Source organism: Pleuronectes platessa, chromosome 20 (assembly GCF_947347685.1).
Source record: "Pleuronectes platessa chromosome 20, fPlePla1.1, whole genome shotgun sequence".
NCBI lineage: Eukaryota > Metazoa > Chordata > Actinopteri > Pleuronectiformes > Pleuronectidae > Pleuronectes > Pleuronectes platessa.
This window is the reverse complement of record NC_070645.1, coordinates 3,815,894-3,829,284: the sequence shown is the minus strand read 5'-3', so window position 1 is coordinate 3,829,284 and position 13,391 is coordinate 3,815,894. Positions and strand designations below refer to the sequence as shown.

At 40.6% G+C, this 13,391-nt stretch overlaps 1 protein-coding gene across 1 annotated transcript in view; it reads left to right on the top strand.

The window, feature by feature from the left end:
• The first annotated feature begins 7,128 nt into the window (after nucleotides 1–7,128).
• LOC128426166 (E3 SUMO-protein ligase ZBED1-like) overlaps nucleotides 7,129–13,391 on the top strand; it is a 36,134-nt gene continuing 29,871 nt past the window's right edge. Inside the window, exons 1-2 of the mRNA XM_053413038.1 lie at nucleotides 7,129–7,975; nucleotides 8,455–9,351. Coding sequence (XP_053269013.1) covers nucleotides 7,129–7,975; nucleotides 8,455–9,351 — 1,744 coding nt within the window. The remainder of the gene's footprint in view (nucleotides 7,976–8,454; nucleotides 9,352–13,391) is intronic.

Here is a 13,391-nt window from a genome sequence, read left to right as displayed (position 1 = left end):
GCAGCACCTACTTTAGATCAAAACCAATCAAAGTTTAACAGAGATCGCGTACAGCATAGCTTTCTTACATTAATGCCATCTGTTGATCAGTCTAATGATATGAACCTATTGGTGGAAGTAGTTATCACAACACCCCCAACACAACAGGGATCTGCCTTTGACTCAGCTTCCAGTGTTCTTAAACCAGGGGCCTGTACAAACAAAGCAGGGTTTGTCGCTATCAGGGTTATTTCAGCTTTTCAGTCCTACGGATCCCATTCACTGTTTATAGGGGTAGATTACCACAGTAACTTATGCTGAATGGCTAACATGCGACGCAGCAGGTTTTGTCGGAGATAAGGAATCAACGCATATAAAAGCCCTGCCCACGGACAGTCAGTTCCTTTGAAACGTGACATCCCCATTCTTAGGTGATCGTTTGGAGTTCAATGATTGTTAGAGGGTCTCTGAGGAGGATAAGGGTCTTCAGAAAAAGACAATCATTCTGCCTACTCTGATGAGAATCGTTATGGAAGCTATAGATTCTCATCAGAGGGAATAATAAACCTCTTCCAGCTGCTAGTGCCGTATATAACATACCTGACACGTAGGAGCAATGTACTCCCAGTAACACAGACTGTCTGCATGGCCTTACGTTTCTTTGCATGTGGGGGTAACTGATATTGATGAACTGGGTGTTAGCAGCAAAATAGTCAGACGTAGCTTTATACTTTAATCCTTCCCTTTCAGTAGGTTTACCCTATCAAATTAAACATTTATTTGGAATGGGGGATAGATAGTTTACAAATGTACCTTGTGACAACGGGCATCGTTGTCAGAAGCCCCCCTAAAATGTTCTTCAGCCCCCCCAAATAATTATTGGGATTTTTTTTTAATTTTTTTTTTTTTAATTAAAAAAACTATTGTTATACACATAGACAAGTTATTTATAACTCTAACATTTTTATTTTTTTTTATTTGACCTTTATTTAACCAGGAAAGTCCCATTGAGATTAAAAACCTCTTTTCCGAGGGAGTCCTGGCCAAGAGGCAGCAACAAATAACATATGTACACTCACAATATTACACTCACAACATATAGACAGAAATTAAAATGATAAAAAACAGTTACAAGTAAATTAAAATTCATAAAAAACATCTACAAGTAAAAGAAGTCGTCTGAAATGCTCTCATCGTAGATTTAAAAGCGTTCAAAGAAATCATTTCGGTTAATTTAAAATCTTTTTGCAGCCAGTTCCATGTGGTGGGAGCAGAGTGGACGAATGCCCTTTTTCCTGATTCAGAGTGGGCAAATGGAACTAACAGAAGCATCTGATTGTTTGAGCGCAGACTGTAAGAAGCAACACTTTTCTGTGTGATTAAATTACAAATATATGATGGCAGTAGCCCAAGCATGGCCTTATAAATAAAAGTACACCAATGTCCCAGCCTCCTGGTGGACAAAGAGGGCCAACCCACTCGAGAATACAATTCACAGTGATGGGTCAGGGCTCTACAGTTAGTAATAAACCTCAGAGAAGCATGGTAAACAGCATCAATCTTACTTAGACATTTAGCTGAGGCATTCATATAAATCAAATCTCCATAATCTAAACTGGATAAAAACGTTGCAGTGACAAGCCGCTTTTTCACCTCAAAAGAGAAACAAAATTTGTGCCTGAAGAAGAAGCCCAATTTAAGTTTCAATTTCTTCACAAGATTGTCAATGTGGGGTTTGAAGGAAAGGGAATCATCAATCAAGACACCAAGATATTTATAGATATGAACCACCTCTATGACATTTCCCTCAAGAGTGGACACTGTGGGGACAGTTTGAGGTACTTTCTTAGAGTTTAAAAACAACATTTGTTTAGTTTTTTCAGTGTTGAGGACTAATTTTAGTTGCAGGAGTGTGTGCTGGACTACATCAAAAGCTTTCTGCAGAGATTCAACAGCTCTAGCAGGAGTTGATCCAAAACAGTAAATAATTGTGTCATCTGCATAAAAATGCATGTTAGCATCTGACACGTTTTTTCCCAAATCATTAATGTACATAATGAACAAGAGGGGTCCTAATATTAAACCCTGTGGCACGCCCTTGTGGACACTCACAAATTCAGAACACAGACCATCATATTTAATACACTGAGTCCTGTCACTCAAATAATCTGTGAACCAGGAAACTACATGATTTGACAAACCCAAGCAAAAAAGCCTATGCTTTAAAACAGCATGGTCCACAGTGTCAAAAGCCTTTGACAGATCAATAAAAAGTGAAGCACAGTGCTGCTTCTTATCAAGAGCAACTAATATATCATGGATCACTTTTGTAGCTGCAGTGATGGTACTGTGTTTTTTCCTGAAGCCTGATTGCAGTTTTGAGAGAAGATCATTAAATGTTAGAAACTCTTTTAACTGATCACACACAAGAGATTCAAGAATTTTTGACAAGGCACACAGATTTGATATTGGCCTGTAGTTGGTTAAAGCTGCTGGATCACCTCCTTTTAATAAGGGAGTAACAAAAGCTGACTTCCAAACAGATGGAATTTCTTTGTTTTCAATTGAGAGATTAAAAAGGATTGTAAGAGGCTGTGCTACAAAATCAGCTGCTATTTTTAAAAAGTAGGGCTCTATTGAATCAGGTCCAGGGGATTTTCTGCTAGCCAACGTTTTGAGGGCTTGATGCACTTGCTGCACAGTAAAAGGTAAGAAATAAAAAGGTTCTCCTGAAAACCTTGGAGCTTCTGTGCAGGGAAACACAGGGGCAGCTCCCGTAGAATCAAACAAAGAACCAGATAATACAAAATGATTGTTAAAACAATTTAGAACCTCAGTTCTATCATAGACTGGGACCGAGTCTTTTAGAACAAATATCGGAAGAGCCGGAGGACTTTTACTTACAGATATAGATTTAATTACTTTCCAAAATTTCTGTGGATTATTAAGGTTCTCAGTTGTGACAGATAAATAATATTCAGATTTAGCCTTTTTAATAAGAGTAGTGCATTTGTTCCTTAGTTGCCTGAAAATAGACCAGTCAGAGGCAAAATCACTTTTTCTGGCTTTGGCCCATGCCACATTACGTCGATGGATGGTATCTGACAACTCTGGGGAAAACCACGGATTATCTCGTCCCTTAACCCTGAATTTCCCGATGGGGGCATGTTTATTTACAATTTTCACAAAGTGTTCCTTAAAGAATGTCCAAGCTAACTCCACGTCCGGCCATGTGTCCCCAATTTACCAAAGACAAATCATGATGAAAAGCCTGTTCATTAAACATTTTTAAATTCCTCTTGAAAATAATGTGTGGTTTACGTTTGGGGATCTTTGTGTCCCTGCAAGTAGCAACAACACAATGATCACTCAAATCATTGCAGAAAACTCCCAAGGATAAGAATTTATGAGGAACATTTGTGAGAATTAGATCAATCAAAGTGGACTTTTCAGAGTTTTTAAGATTTGGCCTTGTAGGTAGGTTGACCAGCTGGATAAGATTAATAGAGTCACAGAAAGATTTAAATTCATCCGAAACTGCATTTAGCCAGTCAGATCTCCAGCCATTAAAAGCTCATTATAATTTAATTTGGACAAAAGATGCTGCAATGACGATAATGCCTCCTTTGTGGCAGATGGAGGCCTATAGCACCCGACAACAGTCATAGAGAGAGACTTTGCTATTTCCACCTTCAATGCCAAAAATTCGAATTGCTTAGAGATAGACTCAGACAGAATAATTGAAGCATCAAATCTTGTTTTAACGAAAATGGCTACACCACCGCCTTTCTTGGGCCTATCACTACGATAAACATTGTATCCGAGTATGCTAATGTCTTCATTTGTAATAGATTTTGTCAGCCAAGTTTCTGAGATGACCACAATGTCTGCATCTGTTGATCTAACCCAAATTCTGACCATGTCCATCTTTGGTACTAAGCTGCGCACATTAAGATGAATACATTTGAGACCAGACATTAATTTAAAATCAGCGGGAGTCTGGATACATTGCAATTCAGGACCAGGGTTTGATTGCACATCTCCAGACAGAAGTAAGAGTAGTACAATTATCACTGCTCGTCTCACATTACATTTTGAAGCAGTTTTTTCATGTGTTAAAGCCAGGCAATGCCTTTCCTTAAGGGAAAGAGTAAGATTATATAATGTAAAAAAACGTAGAAGTTTAGGTAAGTCCCTAGGTGGGTCCGACCACAGGTTTGAGGCCCAGACCAAATCAGACTGTGGTTGCTGAAAATGCCCGGCAACATTAGCATTAGTGCCACTATAGTAAGTGTCTTGCATGCTCGACACATAGCTAGTGGTACTCACCAAGGGGCAATTCCTTGGAGTCAGGTCCCAAAATGTCAACAAACATACTAAAGTTATGAAAAATGCCATTGTCTTTAAATTACTGAGTTTACTATGCTAGCTGCTGCTGCTGGGGCCTTGAGATGCTAGCAGGGCTGCTGCTGCTGGGGCCTTGAGATGTTAGCAAGGCTGCTGCTGCTGCTGGGGGCTTGAGACGTTAGCAAGGCTGCTGCTGCTGGGGCCTTGAGGTGTTAGCAAGGCTGCTACTGCTGCTGCTGGGGCCTTGAGATGTTAGCAAGGCTGCTACTGCTGCTGCTGCTGGGGCCTTGAGATGTTAGCAAGGCTGCTACTGCTGCTGCTGCTGGGGCCTTGATGTGTTAGCAAGGCTGCTACTGCTGCTGCTGCTGAGGCCTTGATGTGTTAGCAAGGCTGCTACTGCTGCTGCTGCTGGAGCCTTGGGAGTTGGCAAGGCTGCTACTGCTGCTGCTGAGGCCTTGGGAGTTAGCAAGGCTGCTACTGCTGCTGCTGAGGCCTTGGGAGTTAGCAAGGCTGCTACTGCTGCTGCTGAGGCCTTGGGAGTTAGCAAGGCCGCTACTGCTGCCTTTGTTCTAGCCCTTCAGAGTCCAGGTAGTCCGCATTCATTTCATGTGATGAATGATAATATTCTTAAATCCAGTGTGCTCAATGAGTAGCCGAAACAAAATAGCGCAAAAATGAACAAAGACAGAGAGACAAACTCACATACAACCTAACATGCTGCCATCTTGGAAACGAACAACCTGATGAAAGGTTATATATAACCTCAATAAGTGACTTAACATGCTACATAAGTGAGTGCGTTTCTGGTTTGTATGTTTTCTCCCCCTTCAAATTACAATCCAATAGCCTCTCATCATACTTAACAATAAAAGACCGGGCACTAGGACCTTGGGGAGTCTGCATCGCTGCTGCGCTGGCTTTCACACTCTGCCAAGTAACGTCTCTCATCAAGACAGCAGGATTACAGCCAAGGAGTTTAGCTCATAGTAAATGATGCACGGAGTGAAATTGTAAGTACAGGTAGTTACAGAATGTGGCTCTCTGTAGTTGTTAATGATTGTTACCTGCTTAAATTTAGGTTTACTTGAGGCAAATGAAAGGGAATATTGTAATGAGCTATGTTAACACTAAGCTAGCTAGCTAGCTATTTTGTCAGAAAATGTAAATATCTAATATCTTAATATCTATCTCTAGTATTTTAAAACAATAATATTAGTGCCTATAGAATGTTGTTGTTTATAATCAGTTAATGCTAGTGATAACGCTATTGTACCGGTATATCATCCAATCCAATTCATTGACCAGATGGATATAAGAAGATTCTTTAGAAGAGGTAACAGCTCAGCCCAGTCAGATGAGAGAGTGAAGCATGAGACTGACGTACTAGTAAATCCGTCTTTCCTTTAAAAGCAGGAAAATAGTTTTTTTCAATTTGAGAAAATTTCATATTTGTGTTGTCAAATTTCACAATGACCCTGAAATTCTGTCTCTTCTGTTATCTTATACTGAATGAATGCAAGCAAATATACAGAGAAAAATCGCACTCTTTCTGATTGAACCAATCTATGAACTGTCTGAAACAATGGATATCCGCAGCCCCAAATAAGTCCAAAAAACATTCAGCATCCTTAGGGGCTAAGCCCCCCCCTTTCTTTCAATCCTAGAAACGCCCCTGTGACAACCCCTTCCTCCTCGCTCTCTTTGAGAGTCGCATAGTCAGCCGTCACAAAAATGACACTACACTGTTGTGTGGTGCGTACTCTCCTTAAAGGGAAGGATAAGGGACTGGTTGGTTAAATCAATACCTGCCGCTAACACACCCAGTACATCTCAATCTCTCATAGGACTCTCAGCTGTCCTCCCTGCATTTAGCAACTGTAACTGTGTTTCTTTTAGTCTGGATAATGTGCTTGTACCACTCGTGTTTGTACAGTTAACAGCTCCCCTTATCAAGTTGATGACCAGCGTCATTTGACCGCTTAGCCTGACTCGGTTGTTAGGTTAGGTGGAACCGGATTAGATAAAGATATCCGGGTAGGTTTAGCTCGCAAGTACTGCAGCCATTATAAAGGATAGGTTAGTGGGGAAGTTCTGTGTGTTGCTGGCCTGAGGCCTGGGGGTACCTGGGCTGGTGATAAACCTGCCATGCAGCCTGGAATAGTTGAACATAGAAACAAAGAGCCAGAGAAGCTTGACTGCCAGATTTGTTCTACTTAAAAATTTAAGTTTACACATTACATATTATGTTCCTCCCTATCAGTAACACACAAATGCAAAAATAGCTCGACAAAACCTGAAAGCATTATCTTAAGCATTTATTGTACAGTTAATTAAGCCATTAGCAACAGGTCAGGTAGCCTAGCATGGCAGTGAAAAGCTTGAAAGCTCTTATTTTGTCGTCTTACAACCAAAGTCAGTTGACTCTAAATACTGCATGTTATCACCTAAGATACACAACATCATTCTCTCTTATACTGATACACATGCATGTAGTTTTGAGGTATTACTAACCCACCTGAATGTTGAAACAAAGAGGCAGAGAAGTTTAGCTTGAGCACAGCTTGACGGCAGGATTTCTTCTGCAGCCCCTAGCTCTGCATTGTATTGGATCCCTGCTATGCTAGGGCTGGGCGATAAACCGATTTTATCGATTAACTCGAGTGTGTAGCTCACGTCGAATTGTTTAAATGAAAATCGGTTTTCTCTTCAACATCCGCGAACGCCCTCTCAGCTCCCGTAGTTCGGAATGAGCTCACCCCTCCCCCCGCACAGAGCGCGCATTTACCAAAGTGATACGCAAACATGGCAGCGAGTAGGGAAGAATATGTTCCTAAGAAAGGCACGGTGTCATCCGTCATTTGGAATTGGTTCGCGTTCGAAAGGTCAGATTTAGAGCAGACAACACCCCGCTGCAAAGTCTGTTTGAAGTCTGTTGCTAGCAAAGGCAGCAGTACGACAAATTTACTGCAGCACCTCAGGCAAAAACATCCCGGCGAATGGGAGAAATGTTGCGCGCAGCGGAATGAGAGAGACCGCGGCACCACAAGCACCACACGCACAGCTAGTAAAATACAGACAACCCTCACACAAACCTTTGCCAACTGCATCCCATATGAGAAGAATTCGCCCCGCTGGAAAGCCATTACTGATGCGATTGCTATGTATATAGCAAAGGATATGGTGCCGATGTATACAGTGGAAAAGCCAGGCTTCATTAATATGCAAAAAGTTTTGGACCCCAAATATGTGCTACCAAGCCGAAAATATTTCTCCGACGTTGCCTTGCCCCAACTATACAATAGCACGAGAGAACGGATTGCAAAGGAGTTGGAAGAGGTGTCCTTTTATTCTGCCACCACAGATTTATGGTCAAGTCGGACGATGCAACCATACATGAGTCTTACTGTGCACTTTATCAACAACTATTGGACTCTGCGAAGCGTCTGCCTTCAAACTGCATACTTTCCAGAGGACCACACAGGTGAAATAATAGCCCAGGGGCTAAGAGATGCCCTAAACTCATGGAACCTTGCCGAAGACCGACTCATTTGCATGACTACTGATAGCGGCAGCAACATGATCAGAGCTCTGAAGGACAATGCGTGGCCCAACCTCCAGTGCTTTGGACACAGATTGCACAATGCTATCGGTAAGTCTAATTAATGGCTATAAATCAAGTGATATTTTTTCCATTCTCAAGACAATAAATGCATCCTGCAATTAATACATTATATCAAGCCAATATTTTGACAAAATGTGTATTTAAATCTTGAAATTCCCTCGGGATCTATCTATATCTATCTAAAATATGGCTATAAATCAAGTGATATTTTTTTCTATTCTCAAGACAATTAATGCATCATCATGCAATTAATACATTTTATCAAGCAAATATTTTGACAAAATATGTATTTAAATCTTGAAGTTCGCTCTGTATGTATCTATCTATTTATCTAATAGTGTTATACATTCTCTGTGTGTGTGTGTGTGTGTGTGTGTGTGTGTGTGTGCGCGCCCTTTGTGCATGTACATTCATATTTTGCAGTAATTGTAGCAAGACAACAAGTTTGTGAATGTAGTGGTAACACTAAAATGTGTTTTGATTCATGTGTTCTTCATTTACGACAGAGAATGGTGTGAAGGACCCACGCATAGTCCGTGCTATCGGGGTATGCAAAAAGGCTGTCTCTGCCTTTTCTTACAGCTGGAAGAAAAGAAGAGACATGACTGAAGTACAGGCAGAGCTTGGTCTACCCAATCATCAGCTGATAACGGAGTCCCCGACCAGATGGGGTTCACGCCAAAGGATGATAGAGAGATTTCTCGAACAAGAGAAGGCTCTAGTCCGTGTCCTGGGTTCGGACAAGAAAAGTCGCCATCTTGTGCCCACTTGGCAAGATCTGGATGTGTTGGAGTCGACAAATAAAGCAGTAAAATCCCTCCAAGAATTCACTGATGCACTCTCCGGGGAGTCTTATGTCAGTGTTTCCTACATTAAACCAGTGCTCCATCTGTTCAAAACCAGTCTCCTACAGCCAGAGGAGGAAGACACAGAGCTCACGAAAACAATAAAAGGAAATATCATGCAGTACCTTGAGGAAAAATACAGCGACCCTGTAAAAGATGAAATTTTGGACATGTGCTCACTGCTTGACCCAAGGTTTCGCACAACCTACATTGACCCAGACAATGTGGAACAGGTCAAAAAAAGAGCTGTTGCTGAGCTGATGTCTCCTGCCAACAACAGTACACCACAGCAGCCTTGCACGGCTGTACAGGTGCGCCAAGAAGATGCACAGCCTCAACCCAAGAAGAAGATGACTTTAGCAGCCTTCTTCAAAAAGAATGCAGTGTCATCTCCCAACCAGTCAGAGGAAGAAAAGATAGAGACTGAGCTGAAATCCTACTTATTGACCCCTGACGTAGACCCAGACACCAATCCTCTTGAGTGGTGGAAGCGCCACCAACCTAATTTTCCTAGAATAAGTGTCCTGGCAAAAAAATACCTCTCAATCCCAGCAACAAGTGCGCCCTCAGAGAGGGTTTTCAGTGTAGGGGGGGGGCATTGTATGCCACCGGGCATGTCTAAAGCCAGAGGTCGTAGACAGGCTTGTCTTCCTGGCTAAAAATGTTTAAAGAAGTCCTTCTTACTTATGTTCTTAAAGATGTTCTTACTTACTTATGTTCTTAAAGATGTTCTTACTTACTTATGTTCCAACTTAAAAAAGCACCTTATGTTCTCATGCACTGATTTATGCTGATGGATGCTTTGTTGAATGTTATGTTGGAACTTTATCAGAACAACCTCTTATTGTTATTAATATTTCATGTTTACAGAAATATTTTATTTTATATTTTATGTATTTTACATTTTATGTTATGTTACATGTTACATTGTTTACAAGGGCAGGGCCTGCCATAATGCCTGCTTGGCTAGTTGTTCGTGATTGCACTTAAACCCCAAGGGGGGAAATCAAAATAATAAAAGGAAATATATTATTTTGGAAAAACTAATTATTTGTCCTCTGCATATGATTTTGGAGGGGGGGGGTGTAAATCGATTTAAATCGGAAATCGGATTTTTTGGGAAAAAATCGGGGATTTTTTTTTTAGGCCATATCGCCCAGCCCTATGCTATGCACCATCTAGTGACATATTTAGTAAATGTTCACCCCAAAACCACTTCTTCAAATATAAAAGAACAAAAAATAAGTCTCCATACTGCTCCTGTGGTGTCATGGAAGTGTCCGTAAGCCACGCCATTACAATTTGACACGAAACAGTGTCATTCAAAATCATTTTAGCCCAAATGTACTCTGAAACCTACTCCTAGTTATTGCTGCAGTAACACAGCTATAGCAATTTCTCTCGATATTCGCAAGGTCACTACTTCTCTTACCACGGCCATGGCCCACCTCGCAGTTTTAAGATAACATGGTGTGTCTAGATTTACTTACGTACTGATGGTGTTGCAAACAGCTAAATTATGTAATGAAAAATAATTGTAAAAGCAGAAAGGCAGGTTTAAAAAGGATTAGCAGATTAAAGAGAGGGGAACTTGAAAGCAGAAATGGCTGAAAATCAACGGCAAAACTCCTCATCTTGGAAAAGGTAAGTGGTTGGTTCTTCTGTTGAAGGTCAGGTGATTGGCAAAGGGCAGAAAAAACTGTTTCTTAAAAAGCAACCAGGAAGTCTGGCATTGAGGGACCAATACCTCTTTACTGTTTCAACACTGACAAAGCTGTGGTTAACAATCCAAAGCTTAGGTTGTTTGTTAAAGAAAAGGCTTAGCATGTGTACAGAAATAGAATGAAACAAACATTGTCATGAAAACAGAGCTTCTTCCCAGACAACATCTGTCTGTGAAAACACTGACAAAGATTTAGATCATTTGCATTAAGCTCCTTCCCTCAAGGTGGCTCTCTCTCCTGTGGTGATAATGTGTCTGCCTGTGCAAAACACACTTCAACCCTTCAAGAGCATGTTTCTTCCTGGAGAGATGCACTTTTAAGCCACAGTCAATATGTTCCCAGTTGTCACTTCGACCCATGGAGATAATCTCTACCTCGCTTTTGTCTTTAGCTGCACCGACTGTTTTTACACTCAAAGTGAAATGACTTACACTGGCATTTATTCTGATGCCGATATTGAACCCGCAGAGAACATCTTTCTGTGTTTCTGTCCACACAGGTGAAGTCACTGAAGTAATATTTATTTTAGGAATGTCATCATGTGCTCTAACAAACAATTCAATGAAGTAGAGAGGGTCACTCATACTGCTAAAATTGCAACTGAAGAGTTATTCCACCTGCCCACCATGAAATAACAAAACAAAGTTCTAAAAAGACTCACTGATGAACACTCTAACTTTAGACAAGCAAATGGTAAGGATGGTTGAGACCAAAACAGAGCCAAATGGAGAGAAAATGTTGATCTTTGAGGTGTAAAAGCTGAAAATGTGTAATATCATGTGACTATATATTTTAAAATCAGAACTATAACATTATCGATATGAGAGTCTCAGAAATCCCCTTTGACCCTGCTTTCACATCAGTTATTTCCAAGAGGGAGTCGCCCTGAGGATGGTAGACTTCCTCCTCGCCTCAACCTCAACAGTTTTCTTTACAACTAGTTTAACTGAGTCATGTGTGTCTGTTAAGTTTATAGTGTAGTCCAACAACAATATCAAATGTAATTTTATTATATTGCATGTCCTACAATACTGTGTAAAAAATATATAGTATATGCAATTACATAAATGAAGTGTATCTGAACAGAAGTATCATGATATTCCTCTACCATGTATTTCAGAATTGAACATGCAATAGACACAAGCTGGAAATATATTGACTCCACTGATAGTGGCGGATTCCGCCTCTGCCAGGAGTAACGTTGCACTTGTTCTGTGTATCAACACGCAAGATAAGCAGATACAGGTGGATTCCAACAGCAGGTGTAAATAGGGCCGTGTTGACAGCGGCAATATCGTCTGGGAAATATTGGAGCTGTTTAACATATACATTGTCACTCTTGATATCTGTTAGTACATCAATTCCTCTGGCCTGCAGTACAGATTTGCATCAAAGGAATCCACAGGCAGGCTCAAGCAGTTGTGGCAGTCAAAACTGTGTTGTTTATTTCTGTGACACAACAGCTGAACACAACATATTTATCGTGGTCATGTTCGGCTGCTGTTTTGGAAGCTTTCTTGTAGCACTTTCCTCAGGGCCTACTTTTCCAGCCTTGTATGGTAAATCTGTCGAAAGTAGAAATGTTGTCAGTTGTCAGTTGTCAGTTCTGTATGAGCTATGGAGGCTGTAGGGCCCCGCAAATGCACTTTTAAATAGCTGCAATCTAGAAGCTACATTGTTATGTGAAAGATCAGCAAACACGATGAGTAAAAACACATGTATGCATACACATTAGTGTACATGGACTCACATGCACACATGTAAGATGCCCTGAAGCAACACTTAATTTTTTTCTTCTGCTGCAGTAAAGGCTTAAATGGAGTTGCTCAGGCCTGTGCTGCAGATCACCTTCATGTCATACTTGGATATATAATGGATTTTTACTTACGACAAAGAGGTTTATATTTTCCCGCTTTCTGTTTTTTGTTTGCTCGGTTATTTGATTTGTTTGTTTGTTCACGGCAACGGCATCAGCAACTGATTCTCCAGTAAGGACTCACGCTTTTGAATTGACAGTTGAACAGCTCCTCAAACTGGTATGTTTAGAATGGGCAATGCACTAGTACTGCAAATTTGGTTATGGATGACATCAGACAAAGCCATGAACTTCACGTTGAATCCTCAAATGTCCATTTGGTGCCAATAACACATGAGACAATGTCTTATAACCTGTTGTATGTTTAGACCTTGTCAAAATTATTGTGAGACATTGAACCCGGACTGCACTCCTGTCAAGTTTTATTCACTCACACAGACGTTTATCTGTAAATAAAACCTCCTGGTCCAAATGTCTAGTGGGCACTTCAAAGCAAGAGCTTTTTCTGTGACCTTTGCTGTCACCTTTAAAAACGGTGGCACATTTTTTCTGGAACTATGTAATTATAAGGTTTCCTATAGGGAGTACAGACATCTCTCGTGGAAACCTTTGTTTTAGACTTGTAAGTGAGGCACCACATCAAGGAAAAACAGGTCTTCCACTGTGTGTACCTTGCAGTTGTGTAGTGTTGTGGAACTGCAGCTTTAAAGCTGAGAAGTGATATAAGCAGCATTTGTAGTGGTTTGACATATCTGTGAAATGATGTTGTGTTTGAAGGGCCTGGGTACGTGTCACAGCGGGATGATTGAAAGACAAAAGTCTAGACAACAGATGTCGACAGATGTTCATCATCCTCATCTCCAGTGTCTTGACTTGGCTACACTGACAGTGAAGTTTTCTCAGAAGTTGCTGGTTTTATGATGTTTGTATGTTAGTGGAACAGTAATAGGGAAAGTGTAAACACCAATTAAAATTTGCTACTTTGTATGTGTAAACCTGCTCAGCAATAAAACCTGATTCTGATATATATAAACATATAAATATATATTTTATTTTTT